The sequence below is a fragment of the Tupaia chinensis genome, unplaced genomic scaffold (genome assembly GCF_000334495.1).
Source record: "Tupaia chinensis unplaced genomic scaffold, TupChi_1.0 Scaffold000455_1, whole genome shotgun sequence".
NCBI lineage: Eukaryota > Metazoa > Chordata > Mammalia > Scandentia > Tupaiidae > Tupaia > Tupaia belangeri.
The window spans coordinates 117,137-143,671 of NW_006159963.1; the positions used below are offsets into that span (position 1 = coordinate 117,137).

At 44.8% G+C, this 26,535-nt stretch overlaps 1 protein-coding gene across 8 annotated transcripts in view; it reads right to left on the reverse strand.

Moving 5' to 3' along the window:
• CDK5RAP2 (CDK5 regulatory subunit associated protein 2) overlaps nt 1–26,535 on the reverse strand; it is a 208,699-nt gene that overhangs the window by 85,496 nt on the left and 96,668 nt on the right. For 6 of the 8 annotated variants that reach the window (XM_027774562.1, XM_027774564.1, XM_006155481.3 and 3 more), the window contains exons 15-19: nt 23,942–24,085; nt 15,098–15,195; nt 8,971–9,101; nt 7,344–7,453; nt 4,852–4,980 (exon numbers count right to left, since the gene is read on the reverse strand). In XM_027774562.1, coding sequence (XP_027630363.1) covers nt 4,852–4,980; nt 7,344–7,453; nt 8,971–9,101; nt 15,098–15,195; nt 23,942–24,085 — 612 coding nt within the window. The remainder of the gene's footprint in view (nt 1–4,851; nt 4,981–7,343; nt 7,454–8,970; nt 9,102–15,097; nt 15,196–23,941; nt 24,086–26,535) is intronic. The other 2 variants (XM_006155484.3, XM_027774561.1) reach the window with 1 other exon arrangement.

Sequence of the window (26,535 nt, forward strand, 5' to 3'; positions counted from 1 at the left end):
CTCTGTCTGGCGAGTGTACGTGCCCTATAGCGAAAACCTCTCAAAAAAAAAAAAAAATGTTAGAGAAGAGTCTCTCCCAATTCAAACAAACAAACAAACAAACAAACTCAAAGCTGCTGCTGACTCCCCAGCACCCCTGGTCCCCAAGTGCTCTCTGTCCTTCTCCAAGCTCCTGGAAAGGGCCTGATCTCACATTCTGCAATGTGGTTTTTGCTGCTGCCACTCTCCAGAAATGGCCTGTGAAAGGTCTCCAAAGACCTTCTAATACAGAAAATAAAATCCACACGCACTCAAGGCTTAGAGAAGCTCTTCCCTCACTCCCACAGATAGAAGGAGGGTTTCCCCTAAGCTTAACTGGGCAACCTACTGTGCACACACGTCGTTCCAAGTTGAAACGTCTAACGCTTCAAAGTGACTTCCATTTCCAGAACCACAACCATGTTCAACACACTGATAGAAAAATTAATATTCACTTCTCTTTACCTCTGCCGACAGGTCAAAATTAAACTCTCAGCCATGGTCAGGAAATTACATATTTTGGACAGAGAAATGTCCAGCATCGATAGGCTCCAAGTCCTTTTCCTCACTCCCCACCTCTCCTCTCTCACTGCTAGCTGCTTCCACATCACTCACTCTGATGAGACTGCTCAGTCATGTGACCACTTAGACCTTCTCAGCTGTTTTTTCTTTCTTGTCTTCTCAGAGTATTGAACACTGTGAAACACTCCCTTCTGAAAATATCACCCTGTAATTCTGCATTCTCCTGGCTCTCTCCCACCTCTTGGGCTATTCTTTCTCAATGGGCATTGTAGTTCCCTCTAGTCCTCCAAGAAGAAAGTCCCTTGACTTCTAAAAGAGAGGGCAGGGCACCTGCCTACCCGCTCCTTAGGACTCTGCACTCACTCGATTGCAGCGCTCACCACACTGTTGCAATTGCCCCTGCTCCTCTGTATTACACAGGTAAGAGGGCAGGGACTGTCAGTGGCACTGCTGAATGAACGAACAAATGAACAAAGATTTCGCTCAAAATGAAAGCTGGAACCGAACTGTTTTGATACTATCTCTGGTCTTGCTAATCAACGTATGTTCCTTAGAACAATAGAAGATATCACCTGGAAGCTTGTTAGAATGCAGACTCTGAGGTCTCATGCCAAATGCTTACTGAACCTGTGCTTGCTGGAGAGAAACAGAAAGAGAAGTGAGAAATCACCTCCCAGAAGGGCTGGCCATGCTGCAATCCCTTCCCTCTATTCTCCTCTCAGAATTTTGGGCATACCCACCCCGCATATCTGTCAAGCTACTGGGTCTGACACTCAAACCACGGGGTCAGCAATATACCTTAACCAACATGCCACTTGTTGAGCTTCAAAATATGCATTTTATCAAGATCTCCAGGAAATTCACATACATATTAAACTTTAGAAAAACTGCCCTATGGTGGTGTTAAAGCAACTCTGAACAGAGTCAAAAGAGGGTTATAGTTCCAACTTGATGACTGATACTAAAAAATCAAATAAAAGTAGCTATGTCTTGGGCCAGCTCTATAGCCTGGTAGTTTAGAGAGCCAGATCCCACATAGCCAACTGTGGTTTGAATTCTGGCCCTAGTGACTTGAAAAATACACCGGGTGTATGTGTGTGCATGCCCCAAATCCCAATAGGATGGAGAAATGAAGGAAGAATAACAGCATGACCACGCCCCTTTAGGGAGCGCTTTCTCCCTCTCCCTCTCCCTGTCTCTCTCTGTTGTTCTGAAGAGTGCACATGCCTCTGGCAATTTCTTAAAAATAGCTTTGTTTTACTGAGTGACTATATGCCAGGAACTGTGCCAAAGATGTCATAAATCACATACAACTCGTAACTTATGGAGTCGAATAGCTAGAAAGTTCTTGCTTTTGTTGAAATTAAATCCACTCTGACAAACCAGGTTTTACTCTATTACTATTAACAGAATATTCAACAGCACCGCTCATCTCCGAGCACTATTTCTGTGCTCCAGAGTCACATGTAGTCTGTTTTTGGTTCAACGTAACAGCCCTACAAATAGTTTTAATACAATTATATCCCATAATCTGTTTTCTTTCCATGTCAAAAAAAAAATCTTAGTTTTCTAACCATTCCCAATAATGACAACAAGTAAATAATAATAATCCTTTTTAAGCACTTGCAATGTGCAGGAGCTGTGCCCAGAAAGCAAGAATCACCCCCCAGGGGGGATGACCACACCGCAATCCCTTCTCCTCCATTGTTCTCTCGGGATTTGGGGCATGTATACACATGCACCTGGTGTGAGTTTAAGTTATTGGGTCCAGGACTCAAAACACAGTCAACTACATGGGAGTCCAGTGACATAGCCATTACGCCAACTGCTGGTCCCCACATAAGCTATCTGAAAGAGGGTAGCTCAGTGTGTGGCATATGCATAGCTCATGGTTTTCCATGCACCACCCTGGCTGCACTCTGCTGAAATATCTTCTGCATGGAGATTCTCAACCAGAGTGTCCTATAATGCATAGATTAATAACCAACAACAAAAAAAAAATTAAAAAAAAATAATAGGGCAACCTCATTAGAGATTTTTTTCAATGCACATTAAAACAACAGGATATCTGTTTCCGGTTGTTTGTTCAGTCGTTTCTCTGTGAACTGTCAGCATGCAGGGAACAAGTACCATCGCACCCAGCTGGAGAGGTTTCGCCAGGGCAACCACCTTGAAAAGAAACCTGATACATCCTCTCAGGGCCGTCAAACTGACTTAAACCCTTTTCAAATTAAGAGTTGTTAGAGGATGGCACATGAAAATAAATGTTATGCCTATTGCAAATCTGTATCAGTCCTTTGAACTGGTGATTACATATCTGGGAATATAACTTAAGGGGGGAAACCTAAACATCAAAAAGGACTTCTGTCCAAAGACATTTGTCACATGATCTAAAACAAGTCTCTAGAAGCAATCTACATGTCGGACAATAGTGAGGTGGTTACTCTTCAGCATATTTTAAGATGGAATAAGATGCCATGATATAATGACAGGTGGAAAAAGCAGCGTATAAAACTGTATTACAGTACAGGTATGAACGTGCACAGGTTCAATACACAGATATAAAAGAACGATCCTGAAACATTAGTTCCTTCTTGCATGAGAGAGAGGGGGAGACAAGTACCCTCAACAGGGTCTCACACCATGACCCAGCCCTTCCAGCCTCTCAGACAGCCAAAATCACAGGCATGCAAACATGCACACCTTAGCATGTACGAGTCAATCCAGGAACCAAACCCTAGTCTTGCATACAGCTTCCAGCACTGCAGTGTTAAACTACAACTGAGCCACCGTAGCTGGGTCCACTGTGCCTCTTTTATAAAGAGAGATAGGATTAGGGGTGATTTATTTTCTCTGTTTCAAAATGTTAGGGTTAAACATTAGAGACAAAATACTGAATTTTAAAAACACAAAATCTCGCTTCTCTCCCTCTTCTTTTCCTATTTATATGTTCCTAGAGAGCTGGGATTGTGCCCAGGCCCCACTCTGCAAGGCCTGCTGCTTCAAAAATGCTGTGGACAATATAACCATTTCTGGTTTGTTTCTGTCCATTCCTCATTGAAGAAGAAGCACACAAGCTCCCAGAAAACAGCAGGCTCTCTTCTTTGTCATCCCACCCTCACCCTAGCTCCCTCTCCTCCCTTAGACACATCATTCTGTCCGTGCAGATCTTCCCAGCCCATTCTGGGGGAGGATGGGGAACTGTGCTATAAAGGACAGCCTATTCATAGGGAACATCAAGTCGAAGTGCAATCTGACAAGTGACTCAAACCTGAATCGGCTGGTCTTAAGATCTTAGAGTGGGAAGAGGAAGCCTCTGTTCTCCAAAGGACATAATGGGATATTTAGCAGATTTTTTTTTCCAAAGGGCAAATGAACAAACAAAACTGCCATTTACAACTCAAATGAAGTAGGTGAAGAATGAGCTGTTTATTAAAAATGCTGCCTCGGAGGAAGCAAACCAAGAGACTTGTTTCTCCCTAAATGGATTGTAGATATTCTTGGTTTTCAAAATTATCTAGAGCCCTAGAGGCTAAGATCGATAATAGCCCTTCTCTCAAAGAGCGCAGATGGCCTGAGCACAGCATAAATACCTCTGAGCATTCCCATTTTGAAGGAAGGGGGAAAGGGCCTAAGGCTGACAAATCTTTCCCCAGAAACGGTGTGGCAGTGAGTGTGAGACCACCATCAGCATGGTGCTCCAGGCTCAGTTCAAGACAGCCCCAACCAAGAAGACTCCAGTTTTGTACTTGAGGGACCCAAGCACAAAAAGGCTCTCCTGTGCTTCCTATTTGCTCATTCTCACTGTCACAACATCAGGGTCCTCCCACTGAGCAGCTCAGGTGACAGAGAAATCGCAGACAGCACATCACAAAGATCAGTGCTGGGACCAAAAGTCCTCAAGGTGAATAAAGGTTCCTCCCTCTAGCGGGGTACGTGTACATCTGATTTTCAATGTTAATAGAATCATTAAGGCTGCATCTACACTACCCAGATTATCTGGGTGATGTGGCAACTCTCCAGATCCCTCTGAGACCACACTGCTCCTCCAGATGTGCCGTCTGCAACACAGATCCCAGGGCTGGACCAGAGTCAAAGCATCACAGCTTATCTAAATGTGCTCATAGCCACATGACTCAAACCTCATGAAGCCTTTGGACAGACCCGCTGACCTGACAGGGCCATCATAACCTCACCCACAGCAAAGGGAGCTCAAGCTGGAGACCACCCCAGGACAGATGCAGTCTTAAGAAGCTTTGGGGGTCATTAGGTTTTTGTAAGAAACACACGACAAAAATATGTTCCTCTTACCTCTGTTTGTTCTGTTGACTCGAGTCTGCCATTTCCCTGGATACCCATGCAGGAGAGATCAAAAATGGTTTTCTTCAGGTGCTGGTTGTCCGAATACAGTTCCTTTACTAGTTGGATAAGGTCGCTGACCTGCAAGAGAAGAGCAGGGAGAGGACTGGCTCCCAGCAGCAGACTTCAGCTTCCGCAGTCACATGGCAGGACACGGTCCCTCCCACTGAGCAGGCCCTTCAGCATCAGCGCCTTGGAGAATCAGCCTGCCTGACTCTAGACTTCAGGCCACCCTGGGTACAGTGACAGAGACACTGGCTTTAACATTTGGTGGGCCAGTATTCTAATGCCAGAGCCACCACTTTAAGGCAGAGAGAACCCAAGCAGGCTCCTCATCTGGAGAATAGGTTACTGTGAGAACATGACTGTCACCGCACTGCACTGACATCCTTGGCACAGTCTCAGTGCTAACACTATCTCTGTCTTGTATCTGAGACTCCCTGCAGGAAAAGACCCGAAGGTTGAAGTTTCTTAGACTGTGTCAGGGCTTTATTTACAGCATCTGAGTTCTCCTTTGTACACATATCTAGCAATCAGTGGCAATGACAGTAGACAATCACAAAGCAATTTATGGCTCCTAAACTACTATAAGGTTTAGTCAAAAAATTCTTGAGGAAGTATATAGTGCCTATCCCCATTTTACAATGAGGAACCAGAGATCTAAAAGTTAATTAACTGAGGTCCCATAGCTGAGGACACCTGGAGACTAAATGAGATGTTAACAGTGGCCAAAGCACCTAGTCAGGTAGGAAGGAGAAGCTGCCTCCACGGAAGCAGAGCCAGGGCCAGAACTGAGATTCCCCAAGCTCCCAGTCCAGGGCTGCTCCTTAAGGCATAGGTCTTGCTAGGTCAGGTATCTAAGCAATTGAGCAGACACCACCCCTGGGTCCTGCAAGCTTCAATCCCAATGGCTAGTCATTTTCCAAAGAATTCTTAATGGAGAGGATCATTACCTCTTCAGATAGAGTGGAAAATCTTCCCTTGACTGTACATAGTAGCTGTTCAATACAACAAAACTGGATCCAAACCTCAAGCAAGTTCTAGTGGGAAGGACAGACATCCCAATACCACAAACGTTTACAAAGTATCATGCAAGTGAACTCCCTTCTGCCCTACCACAACACAGCAGGTACCAGTGGCAGCCAGTGCCACTTCATTTTATCTTCAAACACTAGCAGCTGTCTCAAGGATCCTTGCTTCACTCCTCCCAAAATGTCCCAATTCTTAGTTATCCTTGCTATTTCTTATTTCTGGATCTTATGCAGGCTGCTTTCTCTCTCTGACTCTTCTCTCTCTCTCTCTCTCTCTCTCTCTCTCTCTCTGTCTCTCTCTCTCTCTCTCTCTCTCTCTCTCTCTCTGTTGATCTCTCCCTCTTTGACAAAGCCTCCCAACAGAACAAACTCCTATTGATCCTTCAAAACCCACTTCAAGTCTCACTTTTGCTGAGAGGCTTCCCCTGATCAAGTGAACATCTCCCAATCCTTGCCAATGAACCACTCCCTCTCTGCCACCTCTACACCTTGTTCAGCTGCCTAACACAGCAAACCTTACACTCCATATTGCAATCACTCGTGTAATGCCTGTGTCTTCTACCAGAATGTGAATTATCCGAAGACAGAAACTACATCTGCGTCACACGTGTGTGATGATGTTCTGATAAATCACATAGCCTCCTCTGTGCCAGTCCTTCCTATTCTTTTTTTAAAGAATTATTTTATTTAACTTTATTATTATTATCATTATTATTTTCCAGTTTGACCAGAGAGAGACAGAGAGAGAGGAAGTAAGACAGCAAGCCACCAGGTCCGAGACTTGAACCATGGTCAGCCATGTGGGAGTCCAGCGCTTTTAACCACCATGTCGCTTGCCAGCCCCAGCTCTTCCTATTCTTAACAATGGTTCTTTGAAGAACTACCAACCAGTCTAATCACATCACTGATCAACAGATTGAAACACCTTTCCAGTTTAAAAAAATTTACTGATCAAACCTGGAACTTTATATGTTCGAAAAGTGTCTCTGTTCCTACTAAGTGTGCTAGATACTAGAAAATCAGGAAGGAGTAAGGCCTGATCACGGCATTTTGGGTGTTCACAGCCTAGCAGGGAATGCAGATGAAGAACCGGGTAATTACAGCGCAGTGTGAGAAGGATATCGATTCAGATTAGGTCAACGAGAAGTTGGCTAACTACACAGAAGGGCTGGAGAGCTTTTCTTCCCAGAGCTCAAGCCTAGGTTAGGCTCTCGAGTTGGACGAGGAGTGCATCTGAGGGGGCACTTCAGGCGAGGAACACAGAGAAGCAAAGACGAGGCAGAGAGGAGAAGGAAGCAGGAAAGGAAAGGGGCTTTCAGAATCTTACACCTGATCAGGAACCCAAGAGACAACAAATGACCTTTAAACACACACGCAGACACACACACACACACACAGTTAATAGGTCAATACCTTTTTCTTAAGTTCTTCTTGAGAAAAATGTTCCACTTGAACCTGATTACGCTCTTCAAGGCATATACTTAGATAAGATGTTTGATCGCTATAAAACGAAAATGGTTCTTCTGCCCAAAAAAAAAAGGGGTGGGGGGATGAGAATATCAGAAACAGATCCTTCTGAGACAGAACCCAGTACAATCCATACAAAGCAATGTGAGTTAAAGGGTGGGGAAGGAGCGTAAGTCCACACAGGGAGGGTGAAACAGCCTCTTTGGAGCAAAAGTAATTTTCCCTTTCTCTACAGGCTGCTATTTCAATGTACGGTCTCATCTCAGGCTGTAGGTTTTCAGTGTGACCAATTCTGAATTACAATTTGCATACCAAGTGTGGTGCCTGGAGACCACTCTGAATGGCACAAGCAAACGGTGATTTCAGTTTAAATGAGGGAGTGATTCTGTTTAGGTGAGAATACAGGAAAATTAGATGTGACCCTCAAGGGCAGAACTCATGGGAAATAAAAGTGCTGCCATATTTTTCACTGGATGCCGAGCCCTCGTGGGAAGTGAGCACACTAAGTGCAGAAACTGCCCGCGAGAGCAAAGATAAAAGCAAATTCAGTTATCACGTAAGGGTCTGCTTCCCTTGCAGCAAAGTCGCGTTGTCATAGGGAGGGGAGGAGTGGGGGAGGGGGAGGATGGTGACTGGGTGAGGCATATCCAACAAACAGTATCTCATTTAACACAGGCAGGTAGGAGCTAACACACTTAAAATACAGTGCAGGGTACTCCACAGAGTGACTCTTCAAAGAAGATACCCTGGCTCGAAATCTGAGCATATCAAGCCCTTCCCCACCTCCCCACGCTCCGGATGAGCCTCAGTTTCTTCACCTGTAAATTAAGTTATAGGATGACTCTGCCTCATGGAATTACTGTGAGGATCAGAGATGAAAAGCAAGTGCCTAGCACCATGCCTTGTACAACAGCAGGTGCTCAAGAAATGCGGAACCTATCACTGCTATTACCAATTTTACCACGTGTGCCAGGCACCAGACTAGAGATATAGGAAGGAATAAGACATCAACCCAGTCTTTGAGGGCTCAGGTTCTAGCAAAGGAGAGAGCCAAATGTGACCCTGAGAGCTCAGCAATGCAAGTCCCATGGGAACTCATCTTGTAGTCCTCCCCAAATGTACCTAAGATGCTAAAAACCACATTTCAGCATGAAACAGCGGTCTCCCCCCACGTATGTGTTGCAGGCCAGGGTTCCCTGCAGGAGGTGCTGTAACTGGCAGAGCCCAGACGTTTTGGGCAATGAGGATTGCTTACCAGAGAAAGCGGACTGCAAGGTTAGCTGCAGCTAACAGTATCAAGTGATACAGAAGACAGTAGAGGCAGCAAGGACGCAATCCTGTGAAAGACCCTGTGCAGAATTAATGCAACTGACTGGGTCCTTCCATTATGAAGGCAGAAGTCATGTGGATTCAAACTAAGAGAGCCAGGATCGACAAGGTCACCACAAGAAGGATCCTTCGATAAAATCCTGTGGGTGCTTTACCTCTTAAAGAACTTTTTGAACTTTTAAAGTTCCACCAAGGCCCCTGAAGTGGAAAAACTGAAGGGAAATTCATACAGGAGAGAGTGTACCTTCCCGCCGCCGAATTTCATTGATCTGCTCCTCCAGGGTCTTCTGCAAATTCCGGTATGAGAGCACATCACGCTCCAGCTGTTTCCGCAGGGCCAGAATGCTGTTCAACTCGGCCTGCAGGCTGTTGGTACTTGGTAAAACAAGACAACAGAGAGTTTAAAACAGATCTGCTTGTGCTTTAAGATGCAAAGCCCAGCAAGCCTTCCTGTGGTTCTTAATGTCCTTTACGTTTTTTGCTTCTTCTCTGATTATAAAAGTAAATACAGATATTTTTTGGAGAGTTGTTTTTGTGTGTGTGTGTGTGTGTTTTTGCTATAGGGCACGTGCGCTCACCAGACAGACTGAGAGAGACAGAGATAGAAAGCAAGAAATCACCCCCCAGGAGGGATGGTCACGCCGCAATCCCTTCTCCTCCATTCTCCTCTCGGGATCTTGGACGGGCACGCACACGCGCCCGGTGTGAGTTCTAAGCCACCAGGTCCGGGATGTGAACCGCGGTCGATTATGTGGGAGTTCAGCGACATAGCCATTACGCCAACTGCTGGGTCCCTCCTCTCGGGATCTTGAGCACGCACACACATGCACCCAGCATGAGTTTTAAGCCACCAGGTCCGGGACACGAACTGCGGTCGACTACATGGGAGTCCAGCGACATAGCCATTATGCTAACTGCTGGCCCCAAGACATTTTGAAATATGAAAGGATAAAGAAAACAAAACTTGCCATGGGCCCACTACCAATTCACAGATGGCAGACTGGGTTCCCTCCCAATCTTTTTCACTCTGAGCATCTTTCCAAGGTTGAAGCAATGCTGGACACAGAATGCTGAACTGTGTATTCCTCACTTAAATATTTCCCCACATCTCTGGAAATTATTTGTGAGCATCATTGTTAATGACTACATAATATTAAATTAGGTGAATGTCGCACTAAGTTCACTGTAACTCATCTCCTATTAGTGAGCATCATTTCCAAGGTTTTGCTACAAACATAAGTATGTGGAAATACTTTACTTATCCAGGGTGTTTCTGCCTTGAGAGGGCTTGGGCACGGAAGGGGCGGCTCTCTTAAACCTGTGTCACTTGGCACCCAGGCTTCAGAGGACAGACAGACAAAGAACTTCCATTATCTTTACTCCTCAAAGAGGACATATTGGGGTTAAGGGTGAAGGAAAAGAGGGAAGAGGAAAAAATGAAGGACAGTGAGTCAACCAAAAAAAGGTACTATTCGGGGCCAACAGAATTCCACTGCGGTGGGGTAACCACCCAAAACGGCGTAATATGAATGGATTTTCATGTGGGGCATGGGGTGTCAAGCTCCACATCCAGATCAATGTGATACACTGTGCTGTGCTGTACGGAGAGCTTTCGTGAAACCCGGAGCCCAAAACCTACAGGAGGCCACGAACACTCACACCTCCTGGAGTCTGCATTAATCCTGGTGAGTCCTGTCCCACAGAATTTTCTCTGATGGTGGGAATGTTCTTTCTACACTGCTACAGTGGCCACTAGCTTAGTGTGCCTACTGAGTGAGTATCTGAAACGTGGCTAACATACCAAGGGATGCCATGTTTCTTTCATTAAATTTAAATTAAGTTTACACTGAAATAGCCACCTTGCTGGTGGTTACCACATGGGTTGGGCCGACTCACAAGAACGGCTTTAGACGCCTACTGACCTGCAACCGGCAGAGAGCTGAACCCCTTACATCCAGTTCTTGGACGAACATGGAGGCCCCAGCTGATGTCTGAATAGCATAAATAATATTTCACTGTACATCTCCACGCCTAAAGCCTTGTTTGACATTCAGGTTATTTTCTTAAGAAGGATTCCCAGCAGTGCAATTACTGGGTCAAAGTATATGAATGTTTTTAAGACTACCGAAACACATTAACAAATCAGAAAGCCTCCCTTTTTAAACACAGAGAAATAAATCATTCTCTGTCCAGTGTCAAACCTATCGGTTTCCTAAAAGAGTCAATCACCACCTGGAAATTATCTGTAGAAATTGGTAAATATGTGAATTTTTCAAGGGAGAAGGCCCATAAGCTTGCCTCGGATATTTCAAAAACGGTCCATGGTCACAAAATGGTTAGGAGCTGCTGCTCTAAATATGTGTGTCACAGACTCAATCCCCATTTCTCCTTCAGAGATTTCGTCTAGCTCCATCTATTGAACTGCACATATAAATCAACATATAGTGGAAGGAAAATAAACCGTTATGTCTAATCTTCTTTGCTAGCTGCTTTGACGAAGGTTCACTGTGAAGCAGTCTTTGTGCAAGGGAAGGGGCCCTGCTTGCAACTTGTACCTAGCTCCGCTTCAAGACGATCATAATGATCAATTTGGGAGCTTGATGGAAAACCTTACAGAGGTGTCACAGCACAGCACTCGCGTGGATGTGGTTGTGCGGCAGAGACATTTAACCAGGAAAAAAAGGAGAGTGTTTTAGCAAAGCTTCTGCGATGAGGGCTGGAGAAAGCTAACTGCTTCACTCCCTCTTCCACTTTGTGACAGGGTGAAAAGTACACAGCTGCTACTCCTGTGTCTGTCATTTATGTTTTCCCAACTCCAGAACCTTTTCGAGGTGTGACAAGTCAGTAGAACAAATGGTGCTTCACGCAGAAAGAAACAAAAGCCCTGCACATTCCTCTTTCTAGAACAGGGGGTGAGAGAAGAAGCAAAAATGTGGACACAGAGAGACCCCAGCTCAGGATAGCACACCACCACCACTAGGACATGACCTGGGCGTGGCTAGTCACGCAGACTGCCTCATCCGTAAGAGGGTATAGCAATAGCTTCCTTAGTGATGGTTTTTCCGGTGGAAAAGAGCTTAGCACTGTGCCTAACACATACAACACTCAACAAAGATCATGTCCTTCCTTCCTTCTGACCCCCAACAACTCCAATACAAATAAATGATATTTATGAGCCAAACTTCTGATTCTTGTTAGTTATAACGATGCTTCTTAGCTGAAGACAATTTTGTCCCTCAGGGGACATTTGGCAAAATCTGGAGACATGTTTGGTTATTGCATCTGTAGTGGGCAGGGCCAGGTATACTGCTGGCATCTGGCAATACCCCTGAGAGGCCAGGGACATTGCTGAACACTCTATGATGACCAGGACAGCCCTTCGTGGCACTAATTATCCAGTCCCAAATCCTAACACTGCTGAGGCTGAAAGACCTGAGGTCACAGGGAAGCGCCAGCTGTACTGTCTTCAAGATGAGCAGTGCACCAGTAAGGGCCTGGGCTCGGGAGCCAAGAGCAGAGCTCCGAAGAGTCTTAACTGTATGACACTGGCACAACTCTTCCCACACACTTTTCTTTTTTTAAGATATTTTTTATCTTAGGGAACATACACTCACCAGAGAGAGACAGAGATAGTGAGAAGGCAAGTGAGAAATCACCCTCCAAGGGATGGCCACGCCACAATCCCTTCTCCATTCTCCTCTCAGGATCTTGGGCACACACGTGCATGCACCTAGCGTGATTTTCAAGCCACCAGGTCCAGGACTCAAACTCTGGTCGGCCATGTAGGAAACCAGCAACGTAACCGCTTAGACATCTGCTGGCCCCATACTTCTCATCTTAAAGAGCATATTCTCAGGACCAGATGGTTAGCAGAGGGCCATTTGGTAAAGCAAATGGGCCACATGGGGGGGTCCTGAGTTCGCTTCCCACGAGGAGCATGGGCATGTGCCTGTGACCTGACCTGGCTGGGGTTAGGGGTGGATTGTGGCATCAAGATGCTGTTGGGATCCCCATCCCCACTATCTCTCTCCATTTTTTTTCTCTCATGGAAGAAATATGTAAATAAACCTTAAACATTTTTTAAGAGAGCATATTTTCACTTCTGTGACACAGGGATAAAGCTGCCGACTTCTAAGCCACCGTGAAAAATCAACAGTAACAGTGATCAGGTGCACAGCTGCCCACGATGACTTTCCTTCCCCCTGCCCTCCGTTCCTGTTTTAGTCACAGCACATCACGTGCCTCCAGAGTCACCCCCTTCACTGCAGCTTCCAGACACGGAGCAGAGCTGGAGTTACAAGAGCTCCACCTGCTTCAGCCTCAATTCTGCTGTCTGACTATGCCACAGTCTAGGAGTCAAAACTTCCTACAGGCCAGGTGTATACAGATTGGGATGTTAGGCAGACATAGGCTTTCATGTTGATATTCTTTTAAGTTTATTTAGTTCTTCTATGAGAAAGGGACAGACAGAGACAGAAAGACAGATACCCTCAACATGGTCCCTACACTGAAATCCAACCCCATCTCAGCCAGTCTGAATCACAGGCAAGCATGTATGTGCCTGGCATGCTCAGGGAGGTTCTGAAATGCAACCCAGGATCCTTCCCATGGGGTCCAGCTGGCCGGCCCTGCACCACCACCTGGATCCTATGCTGTTGTTATTCTTAAGAAATGTTATCATTTACTGAGTGCTTACTTTACACAGTGTTGCTACTTGCTTGTAAACAACCTCGTCAGGTAGGTAGGTAGGTAAGTGCATAGGAAAAAGCAGGTAGGAAGTAGTGGGTAGGTAAGGAGAGTGGGAGGAAGGCAAGCAGACAGGTAGGTAGGTAGGCAGGCAGGCAGGCAGGTAGGTCAGTAGGCGGAGAAGCCAGCCATCATCATTTCACAAACACAACGAGCTCAGAGAAGCTGAGTGTCAGAGCTGGGATTTGGATCAAGTCTGCTCACCATAAATGCACTGCTTTCTGAAGATGAACAGGAATTTTTCGAGCATCCTGGTTAGTCATAGCCCTCACCAGCCTCAGTCTCATCCAAGTTTTGATTCACTAAGAGCAAGGCTGTGAGGGGCCAGACAGTGGCACAGCAGTAAAGCATGATGCTCTGCAAAGCCCCCCGACATGGGAAGGTTCTGTGCTTGTATCCAGAGACCTCCCTAAAAACTCTGGGCACGGGTTTGCCCATGATATGGGGCTAGCTGAAGTCTGGGGATGGATCCAGGCATCAAAACCAAGTGGGGAGTTTACTATTTCTCCCTCTCTCTCTCACCCTTTCACGCTTATGGAAGAAATAAATAAACTTTTTATTTTTTTGAAAAGAGCCTGTGAAACTCAGAGGCACTCATGATGCTAAAGAAGCTTGAGTGCAGCCATATTTACTCACAGGGCCTTATGGGGCCCAGAATCAAACCTGTTCCCATCCAGAGAAGCTACACAACAAAAGGAAATTTGTCCATTCCCTCTCAGAGCTTTCCACATGACTCAACTTCTCCCCTAGTGAAAATGACCGGCAGCTTCTTGAAAAAAAAAATGAGGCTTCATGACAACACTCACTTTCAGAGAGTGACACCTGCTCCAGGAATTTCATCAGCATGTTTTGTTTCTCTAAATTCATTTCAGATTTAAAAATCTGGAAATTTCCTCACAATTTAGGGGGCATTCCAGCCCAGAACATTCCCCAAGGCCTGCTCTACACCAGGCTTTAGGTCTTGCAGACAGTAAGTCAGAATCCCTGCCCTGAGGGAGCTCCTGGGGAAAGTGAGGAGGTAAAGCAGTCACAGAGGACAACACAGGGACAAAAAGGTTGGGAGGCAAGACACATAGAAGGGGCAGCTGTCCTGGGAACTGGCTGAGCTCTGGACAACGGTAACCCTTATGCTAAATTCTAAAGGACTAGCGGGAGACAAAGCAGGGGAAGGATAGGCTGGAGGGGTGGTGACACCAGATCACTTCATCTGTCCCTCCAAGACATGACACTATTTTGGGCCCCAGGGTTCTATCATTCAACACATTAACCTCTCTTGGTTTTCAAGGCCATGTACAGAACAGGGAAAACATTATTACTTACCTCATAGAACAGCTGTGAGAACATGAGCTAATAAATACTGAAGAACTTTCTAAATATAAAACAAATTTTAAAATCTGAGTAACATACTTTTATCCTAATTTTGTTGCCAAAAATCAAACAATTCTCAATAGAAAACAGGTGTATTCAATTGTTAACTGGGGCAGTCACTGTCCAGGTACTTTGGAAGCTTCTGAAGCAAACTGGCCAGGCTCTGCTGCCTCTGAAACCACCACCATTTGTTGAAGACTCATGTGTGTGTGTGTGTGTGTGTGTGTGTGTGTGTAATGTCCAACAGAAACCCTTACCTGTCTGAATCCTGCAGAGACTTTACCAGATGGGTATAGATGTCCTGCTCTTTCCTTAAGACCTGAATCAGTTCTTCATAGTCTGATTGTTGCTTATCCTGAAAATAACAATGGGGATCTGACATGAAGGGAAGAACTTTAAGAGTATGCCCTCATAATATGCAAACAGACCCGGCTATTCTGGTTTTCAAAACCAAGTGAAGAGGAGACCCTGAGCCAGCCTCCAGCTCAGGCACAGTCAGAGAGCACCACCTTCAGGAGGAGTGAGGAATGACTATCCCAGAGCGCAGCTGAGCTGGCTTCCAACCCCACACAGCTGCTGCAGGGGACTTCTCATAGCTCTCCCGATTTGCCCATGGAGAAACCGTTGCCCTCAGAGCTCCCGGACAACACGTTCACAACACTAAAAAAACACCTCTCCACACCTGCTCTTGCTCTAAGTAAGGGAAATTTACAAACCAAAATGTGGCAAATACTGGAGACAAGGGAAAATGACCGGCAGCTTCTTGCACGTGAGCAGGACTACAAGAGGTCACGTGAGCAGCACAAGGAGGCATCGGATTAGAGTGATGATGCAGAGATCAGAGTTGGCCTCTGCCACTTACTGTGGTGTGGCGTTGGGGGTTATTTACAGATGAGGATATGGGTTGACAAATTAGCAATGACAAATATGAAATTTTTTTTAAAATGTTCAAACTATGCCACTTACCACTTCTGGGACTTTGGGAAGTTACTTATTAGGAGCCTTGGCATCCCCTCCTATAAATGGGGGGAACAATAACCACTACCTCATGGAGTTGTGGGACAGAAAAAAGATAATTTGCATACCATAAGGAACCAGATACCTGGACAATTGCTGTTTCCAGGATTAGGACAAGGAAAATAAGGGACAGTAAATGATGCGTCTTAGCACCTTGTGCCGGACAATAAGAAAGCACTTAAAGAGCAGAATAGTGGTTACCAGGGCCTGGAGAAGAAGGAAATGGGGAGGTGTTGATTAAAGGTTACAAAGTTTCAGTTCAAGATGAGCAGGTTCTGGAAATGTCATGTACAGTGACTGCAATGAACAATTCTGTGCTATTCAACATATACTCGAAATTTGCTAAGAGGGTAGATCTTGATTGTTCTGATCACACACACACACAAAAGGTAATACTGCAAGGTGATAGATATGTTAATTAGCTTGATTACAGTGCTCAGTTCACAATGTACACATAGATTGAAACACTAAGGTTTTCACCATAAATATATACAATTTTTTGTCAGTTATACCTCAACAAAGCTAAAAAAAAGAAAGAAAAAAAAGGAAAGGACTATTGATGGACTGTTGTCAAAATGACACAGAAGCCAGCTGAAAAGGCTCCTACCAGTCAAATCCGGGACAATTTAAGCATCAAAATAAATAATGATAGTAATGGATTGTCACCCACTGATAATAACAGATTATAACCCAGTGAATAAAACAGGAATGCATAAATATGTACTGATGGCAATGAAGACATGGTAAGAGTGGACTTCCCTTTATTATAAAATGACTACTTATTAGTTGTCATTTTACAGCAGGGATGATGTAGAAAGAGGATGGAATTTGAAAAACACCATTTGCCAACCATCACGGGAATAAACAGCTCAGCCAAGAAACACAAGAGGATGCTTTATAACACTAGAGGGTGATTGTTTGAAGATCGGGACATTTACACAAACTCAAAAGACCTCCCCTCAAAATACTCAGTACAAAGGAAAAAGAATAAGTAGACAATACATTGGACACACGCCACCTCCACAAAGCCATCAAGGTTAGCATGGCTAATAATGGGATGAATCAAAGTCGTGGACCATCAGACAGGACACGACGAGAACGCAGCATCGCTACTGTGATATCCCTGCCAAAGATGCACAGGCTGAATCTTATCACCAAGAAAACATCAGACAAATTCAAACCAAGGATATTCTACAACCTAACTAGCCTGGACACTTCCAAAGTATCAAGGCCATGAAAGTCAGGGAAAGACTGAGTAACTGTCTGGGCTGAAGACTAAAGATCAGGACTCTGACGTACAACACACATTCAGGATCCTGAACGGGGCCATTGTGCTACAAAGGGTGTTGGGACGACTGATAACACTAGTGAGTCCAAGGATCAGAAGGTAGAGATGGGTTTAAGCTAACGCCTGGTTGCGGTGGCTGGGCTGAGATGATGGAGAAGAATGCCCATGTTTATAGAAACTCCACTCTAGAGTATTCAGAGGTGACACCATTTCACATGGGCAACTTTCTCTCAGATGGCTCAGGAAAAATACAGTTCTTTATTCTTGCAACTTTTTTATAAATTTTAGATTATTTCAAAATGAGAAGAAATGTTAAAAAAAAGTTAAAATATACAGAATACCTTGCATGTTGCCTGCCACAAACTAGGTTTTTCTAAATGCTGAGGGGGTATTCAGTCATTGCAGAAATGCAGGTAGGAAACAGCTTCTAGTTCACACTGACTTACGTTTTCTCCTGAAGTTAAGATGCCACCTAGGACGGGGGTTCTTAACCTGATTTAAATGTAAGGGCCTAATAAATGTGAATGGGAAAGAAAAATTACAACTTTATTTTCTCTAACCTCCAACTGAAATTTGGGATTCCTTCACATACAAATTGAAGGAATACCACTTTTGCTATAAACCATAATGATATTAGTGATATTCCTGTGACTCTTATCAAAAGAAATACAATAATTTCATATATGCTGCCACTATATAAAATACTTATTGTTACTACTATGTCGGAACTACAGTAGTCACTAAACTCACCACTCGATTTCGTTATTTAACACATTCATTGAGCACTATTTCTATTGTATAATATACTGAGATAACTGAATCTCAAAAAATATTTGGTTCCCTTTATAACCTTATACATATAATTTATGCATTTTAATATTTTTCCAGGAAAGGAAAATGATTTCCTTGGCTTCAGTAGACTGACAAAAGGACGCAGAGGACAAAGTTAAGAACCCCTGACCTAGGGAAGTACTGCTATGCCTCCAGCTGGGACAAACGAGGTCAAGACACCACCTCCCAGTTAAGGGTTTTAAATGCTAAACCACCAGTTTGGTCATGACAACTTAACCCAGGCTGCTAGAAATGTCAGCCCCTTCTGTAAATCATGCCACATGTCACCAGCACAGGAAGCCTCCCAAATGCCTTCTGTACACAATGGCAGTATTATGTGAGATTCTCTCAGCTCCCACCTGCACACAAGCACGTGTGCAGCCTGCAGACCTCAGAGAAGAGAGTGGGCGAGACTTAAGGAGAACATCAAGACAAGGAGGCTACTGCGTCCTCGGTATGGCAGGCACTGTGCTCGGGGCAGTCCAGGTATTTTCCCATTTAATCCTCACAACAACCAAATGTGCTTGTGTGTTACCGCAGTCCCCATTTTAGAGATAAGGAAACTGTGGCAGAGAGGGCCGATCACACCCACAGGGTGGCGAGGCAGGATGTGGGCTCTGAGACCTGTGGCCTTCAGTCCACCCATCACTGCCGCAAATGAATACGAAGCATTGGTTTTGACAAGGGTAACATTGTCACTGTCAGCCAAAGAAGATAAGAAAAGCAAGTTCGCCAGTGGCATGGTGGTTAAGGCAGTGGCTACCACATGGCAGACAGTGTGGTTCGAGTCCCAGGCCCAGCGGGTAAGTATGCGTGCATACCCAAAATCCTGAGAGGAGAACGGAGAAGGGACTGCAGTATGGCTATGCCCCTGGGAGCGGTTCTCTCTCTCTCTCTCTCTCTCTCTCTCTGTGTGTGTGTGTCTGTGTGTGTCTCCAGCAAACATGCATGCCTTATAGCAAAAATTAAAAAGAAAGAAGAAAAAATAAGAGCCAGTGACAAGATAAGCAATCCCGCTGCACCTGGAGCACCTAAGATGACAGCTGGAGTGGGTTGAGAGACTGTGACCTTGAGTAAGTTACTCACCCTCACTGTACTTCAAGATCTTCACCTATAAATAGAGGTAATAGCTCTACTTATCTCATAGGGTTTTTAAGGAGATAAATTAATTAACCTATACCAAGTTCTCAGAATGATGCCTGGCATGGGTAACACTCAATAAATGTTAGCAGTAACATCATTTCTGTACTCCAAGTGCTAGGCTTGTTACATGTACCGTGCTTAGTTACGTGACTTCAAAGCCAACCAAGAAGGGCTGGGAAAGAAGACCAATAAACATGGAGGATGGCGTAGACCCAGGAACGTATGTATGTGAGACATACGTGCCCAGTAAAGGAATTCCAGGCCCCTGGGACCCTATGCCTTACCTGGATCTCTATAGGCTGAACTCTTTTTTCTTTTTTTATTTTGGAGAGGTTTTCGCTATAGGGCGCGTGCGCTCGCCAGGCAGACAGAGAGAGACATAGAGACAGAAAGCGAGAAATCACCCCCCAGGGGGGATGGTCACGCTGCAATCCCTTCTCCTCCATTCTCCTCTCAGGATCTTGGGCACGCACGCACACGCGCCCGGCGTGAGATTTAAGCCACCGGGTCCGAGACGCGAACCGCGGTCGACTACGTGGGAGTCCAGAGACATAGCCATTACGCTAACTGCTGGTTCCCTATAGGCTGAACTCTTAAGCCCTAGTGTCCAGCCCACTGCCTCATCAGGCCGGCCCAGCTTGCTCCCCTCTCCCCTTCTTTCTAGCCGCTATTCCAAAACTTTACCAGGCTTTTCAGGCCACCACTCTCCCCGGCTCCTGCCCTCATCCTTTCCTCCTTTCCTTCCACTTTAGCGGGACTGGGAAATCACCTTCAATTGAGTCCAAGGAATCTCTCCCTTCTCTTTAGAACCAAGTGCCGTCATTCACCACTGTCACACCTAGGGCTCCTAACAGGACCTGCTCAGGCCAAGTCTCTCAAGGAGACCTTCCTAGACCGAGAAAGATCCCTGCCTCCAGCCCCCAGGGCTCCCAGGGTCGCCTCCAGCCCACGGCTAGAGTACCAGCCACCTATGTCCAAGTCTGAGGGCCCCTTCCAAGCGCAGAGTCCCGAGTCAGGCACAGTGTCTGGCACAAATCAATTGCTGCCACAAGCACTCGCTGAACTGATGATTAAATAGGTAAGAGAGGAACGGAGGGAATGAAATGAATCTTAAGAGCAGAGATTCCTGTGGATATTTTGCATAATGGAAGTCAGAGTGAGTCAACGTCTTCCTAGAAGCAAATTGCTCACCCATGTTAAATAAATGAACTCTTCGGAGCCATTTGGGTCCCATTTCATCAATCACCTATTCCCCTGCGTTGAATCATGCCCCATTAGAATGAAGTCATTTGGCTCCCTCAGCAGAGCTGACAGACCAGGAGATCGTCCCACTGTAGAGGCAGAGCGCCAGGCTGCCCAGAGAGGAGCAATGAGAAGCACCTGCTCGGTGGGAGACACTAACCTCCATCCTCCACTCAGCCCCTCCAAACAAGAAGCAACCCAGACAGGAGGCTCCCATCGCAGAGCAGCGGGCACGGCCACACATCTCCCACGTGTCCGACTCTGCAGCGTGTCCTCCACAGCCTTGCAATGACCACCCAGTTCACCACCATTCCCTTCTCACTCTAGGGCTGCTCCTAAAATGTAGAGTTGGGTCCAGAAAAAACTTCTCGCCTTCGGGAGCCAAGCCCTGCACTAACCCAGGACAGCTCTCTCTCAGGGATTCAGGATTTAAACCGAGATGCCAGACCCTAAGTCATGTCAGAGACAAAACCCTAGAGTCTAAACTCCTGCCAGCGAGGTCCAAGGGGCTGCCCCAGCTTTCCCCTCCCTGGAGTGAGGCGGCTCGACTCGTGCTTGACATCAGTGAGAGGCTCCTCTAAGTCCTTTCATTGCTGTCTTGCTCAAACTATTCAATGTTGGATTCTGTAACTTGCAACCAAAAGAACCTCAACTAATACACATATTTTATCTCAGAAGAAAAGTATGCAATTCTCTACAGATTAGCAAAGTTGAGTTTCAGAGCAATCAAGTGACCTGCCTGAGGTCACAGAGCTAGTAAACAGCAAGACTGGCATTCTGACACCAGAGCTGGGGCACATCCAGTCTACCATGGTTTGCTTAATGACCTTCATGAAGGAAAGACATGTAACATGCAGACCATGACCTGAAGAGGCAGCAGATGCGCAAAGAAAAAGCCTAATGGATCACTTCCTGGTAATCAAAGCGACTGAGTGGCCTGGGAGACAGGTGGTGTCTATTTTGGGAGCTGTGTCACATCCCTGCAACAAAGACATTTATTTTAATACTGAGCAAATTCAACAGCCATGTCCCAACCATGCCAATAACCAAGCTATAAATCTGCAGCAAGTTAAATACAGGGTCTTTTACTCTCTATTCTTTAATTCCCTGATCAACAGCATTAGTTCTCAGGATCACACAATGATTAGCAGGAAGACAGACTGCCCAGAGTCTATGGAGACATCATCAGAGCCTCCAGTTCTTGGTAGAAATGGGCAGAGAATAAATCCTAAATCAACACAAAATGGCCAAGGGCATAACAGAAGAAATCCACGTTTTCTACCAAGAAAGAACTACGATCTGAAACGCATACCTTACTGGGGAGGGAGCAGAGGGAGGAAAACTGTAAGACTGCAACAGTTGAGATTTCTGCAACTGACACCTAGAAATGTACAATTCCTAAGTGATAATTTATAATTCTTTATCCACAATTTGCAGTTAGTCTTGCAGAACAGAACTAAAACGTCTGCTAAAATACTTAGGTATTCTGTACAAAGATTTAAATAATCACCAGGATCTGAATATTACCAGAATATCTATGCAATGACTTCATATTTGCTGCTGGATAAAGTACAGACATCAACCAGCACAAAAATAAATAAGTAAATAAAATGGTGCAAATGATAAAACTAGTGAAATTAATAATGGTCAACCTGGGGCCAGCCCATAGCCTGGTGGTTACGGGAGCTGGATCTCACATGGTTCAAGTCCCAGACCCTGAGCACGTGTGTATGTGTGCCCAAAATCCCCAAAGGAGGAGAAAATGAGGAAAAAGGATTGCGGCTTGATCATGCCCCATTGGATATTTTCTCCTCTCCCTCTCTCTCCGGCAAGTACACATGCTCTCTGGCAAGTTAAAAAAAAAAAATAGTCAACCAATTTATAAACATTTTGTTCAACATTTAAATACTTCTTATATGACTAAAATATGATTTACTATAGGCAAAGTTTAACTGACCAAATGTATACAAAGTAGTGAAGACATGTCCATCTAAAAACTCTGATGGGCTGATATGTAGTTTCAAGACAGACTGTGCCATTTTACAGGTTCATGTGCATCTTTACACCCCAACTAAATCTGGCCAAAATCAAGTAACTAAATGCAGGTTAGAATCACAAAATATTAGCCCTCTGACAGTTGGTTATTGCACTTGCACAAGGTTACCTGAGTGAGACGGCTTACCCAAGAGAGAAATCCAGGCCTCTAGGCTCCTGGCCCAGCCCAAGGCTCCACTAGTCCATGCTGACACTCTTGAGAGAAACAGTGATATGAAAATAGCAAATGGTGGAATGAAGAAAGAGCTCCAACTATCTGGCCAATGATGCCCATAGGACCATGGCTGATACCAAGCTGACATACAGCTCAATGACATACAGCACTAGTCGCTGAAATACTAAAATGCTTCTATACGAGCTGGAAAATAGACCCTGTTCCATTCATGCCAACCTCACCAGTGAACACAAAGGGGCCTTCCATGAGTCAGTAACTACAGGCTTGGTGCCTGGCCCAGAGCAGGCCTCCAGTCCCCCCCCCTCCCCCCCACTGGCCCTGGCTGTCCTGAGGGCTGATGCCCCTGCTGCACCAGTTGTTAATTATTTTGAGAATCACCCTTCATGAAACCACAAGTCACGATCAGAGCCATTCATCAGAGAACTAATTTGTGTAAGAGTTCTCTGTCTTCTGAATGTATGAACTTAATTAAAGCCAGGTTTTAAAAAAAAAACAAGACTTGGCCTACAATTAACTCCCTTCCTTTCCCACATCTGGCTGCCTAACTGCATTATTCATTCACTCACTCAACAAGCAGTTAGAGCCAGGCACTGGGCTGGGTGCTGGGATCAGAGATGAGCACAGGTTCCCTACCCAAGAAGTGCTTGCTCAAGGGGCTGCGCGAGGGCTCAGGTGAGGACCCCCTAACGCCAACACAAGGAGGAATGCGACAATGGAGGGGTGGGCAGGGTGACGTGGGCCACGGGAAGAGGGGATGGTATACTAAGCAGGGTCAGGGAATGCTCCTCAGAAAGGGCACCCTAGAGTGGCACCGGCAGAGAGGCTCATGAGCAAGCAAGTCAACAGGAAGAAAAAGTCATTCCAGGCAGATCTAACAGCACACACGAAGGCACAAAGAGGTACAACATGGTGCTTCTATGAATCTGCACGTCGCCAACTGTCGCTGGAGAAGAAAGAAAAGGAAACTGGTCGGATGAGGAAGGGACTGACGTGCCATTTTCCATGTGCATTGGAACAGGAAAATTTACTTAACACTTGGGATCATATTGATACTTTCTGGGAGTACATTGATATTTTCTTGAGAGGTGAGCCCTGATAAAACAAATATGAGACTCATCTTTTAATAAGCTGTAATTTCTCAGTTTTGTGTGTAGTGAAATACTAATGCTCAGTGGAATAATATCAATCTGTAAGGTGGGTAAACGAAGAACTCCTCCTCCTACCTGCTGTAGACTCAATTATCAGCAAGAAGGCATTTAAGGAAACCTTGATCAAAGGAGTTATCAAATACGTTTCAAAAAAGAATATGAATACATTCACATGTGAATGTCCAATTTCTGGCAAGCCTACCTCAGAGAAGATGATTTTGCTGCCTGGTGACTGTTGAGAAGAACACTTTTCTGTTATTAAGCCTTCGCTCCTGAACTCGAGATCCTGCGCAGTCATTAAACAACGGTTCTGCTGAATTGCTTCCAAATCTTTTTCATTGAATTTCTAAGGAAACAAAATAAATTATAAGAAAGTTTTCATCAAGAAAAGAAAAAATATTAAGAGACTGTTCCAAATTCTTTAAAGGAAAATCTTTTCTTTTTTTCACAAATAATAATTTCCATCATCTCAAAATACCAGGCAATAACAAAACTGGAATGCAGCTCCATTTCTATGTTATTACAAGTTGGAGAATGGCAGCTCACCAGCAAGGTCGTGCTAAGCATGGTGGCTGTCGTTACAAACCCTCCTGAGACAACACTGTTGTGACTGACTGCTTTCCGTGGGGGTGAGGACAAAACCCAGGTTCTGACCCAAGGGTCTGCTTCCTATCCTACAGTCTTACTGGGATGATTAGAGGTTTACATATCAAAACCTGATGAAGTCTTGGTCTCTCTGGAAATGTTTTTTGACACAACTGGAAACATCCATGAGGAACTATATCTTCTAGGAAGAAAAAGCCAACACTGCAAACACTGCTGTGGAGCCTGGCCACTTACAGAAGGCTCCTTCATGATCGTCCATAAAACGCTTCTCCTCATGGATGCTTTTGTAAGATCTGACGTCCAATAACACATGAGGACTAGAAGCCACTTCTCTTGTCTTCTGGCCAAATTCAAGCCCAGAATCCAATCCTAGCCATTTAAAACTGCTAATTCCTGAAGGAGGACTCTGATCACTCTCTGTTGGAATTTAAGGGCAGGAACGACATCTTATTCCTGAGCAACTAGCAGAATTAATTTAACAGGTCAAACTTGGATAAGAAATTACGTGAATAAGAAGCAGAAACAACTCAATAAAACCAGTTGAACCATAATAAGAAAAAGTAGAAATCAAATAGTTGACATGACTTTCTAGAACTGCTGTGATACAGCTGTGCTTGAATTACTTTTCACTATCAGTTTTTAAAGTTGAATTATACATGTAGACAGCTTAACAGTCAAATAGTACTATAAGGCTTAAATGGAAAAGACTAGTTCCCTATCTATCATCTCTAAGTCCCGCTCCCAGAAAAAAGAACCTCTAACTCTTTAGCTGTTTCTCCTGATACTTATTTCCACATCTCTACACTACATTCTTCTTATAGTTGTTGTTAAAGGGTGTGTGTACTTGCCAGAGAAAGAGAGGGAGAGACACCAAGAGAGGGAGAAAAGAAACACCCTGTCCCCATGGGGAGTGGCCATCCCGAATCCTTTCTCCTCCATTTCTCCTCACTTTCAGGATTTGGGGCATGCACACGCATGCACCCAGCATGTTTCCACGTAGTTGGCCATGTGGGTTCTGGCTGATGCATCCACCAGGCCATGGAATCAGCCTTGTAAGACATTCTTACTCTCGCATTTTTTTTCCTTAAATTTAGGTTTTATCTATCGGCTCCTATCATACAAGCATAAGGGTTTAGTCCTTGCCCCTCAACACTTTTCCTAGTAATTACGTCCAGAGTTTGGTTACATTAAAATGCTGTTTCGTCTTAGAGCCGTGCTATTGCTCAGGGCTCAGTCACACGATGTCCCATGATTATAGTGCCCTTCATGTTCAGGTCTTCACTTTTCTTGGAATTATGGACTGCTTTAATCTATTTGTTTACTTCATAAAATTACGTATTTAATATTAATTTACCTCCCAATGCTCTAAAAGAACTTTAAAAGTCCTCTTAATGGAGTCAAAGACATCAGGTAATTGATCAGTTCCATTCGGTTTCTTGGAGAAATCCCAGTTGAGATCCTCTCCTCTCTCAATGGCTCAAATCTGAGCCCTGGACATGGCAGCTCAGCATCACCTGGGACTTCCCTCCACCGCATCCCCAGTGAATGCCCTACTTCTGCATCCCATGTCTCTCTCTTTCTTGGTTATTCCCTTATTTATATGGTATCTTCCTCCCAGAGCTTCCGGTGAAGAGTACAAAGGAGAGAGATGATTTTAGGCACCAAATGTCTGAAAATGTCTTTATTCTTCCCCCACACTTACTGACAGCCTGGCTGAGTACAGAATACTGGATCAAAAATCACTTTTCCTCAAATCTCCTGCCTTCCGGTTTTCAGTGTGGCTACTGAGAATTCTGATGTCATTCTGGGTCTGGGTCCTTTGTATGTGACCTATATTTTCCTCTCTCTGGAAGCCTTTCAAGTCCTCTCTTTATCTCTGTGTTCTGAAATTTCACAATGACATGCCTCGGGGTGTGGGTCTTTTTTCATTCATTGTGCTAGAAACAGAGAAGATCCTTTCAATGTAGAAATAGCTGTCCTTCCATTCTAGGAAATTTTCTCTTTTAACTTTAAAATGTTTCTTCCCTCTGCTTTGCCTATTCTGTCTTGCTGGAACTCCTGTTAGTCATATTTTGGACCTGTTGAACCAAGTCTCTAATTTGCTTATCTTCTTCTCACAATTTTCTCACCTTTATGTTTGTTTAATCTTCTTAAAAACTTACGTGATTTTATCTTCCAGCTTTACTAGCT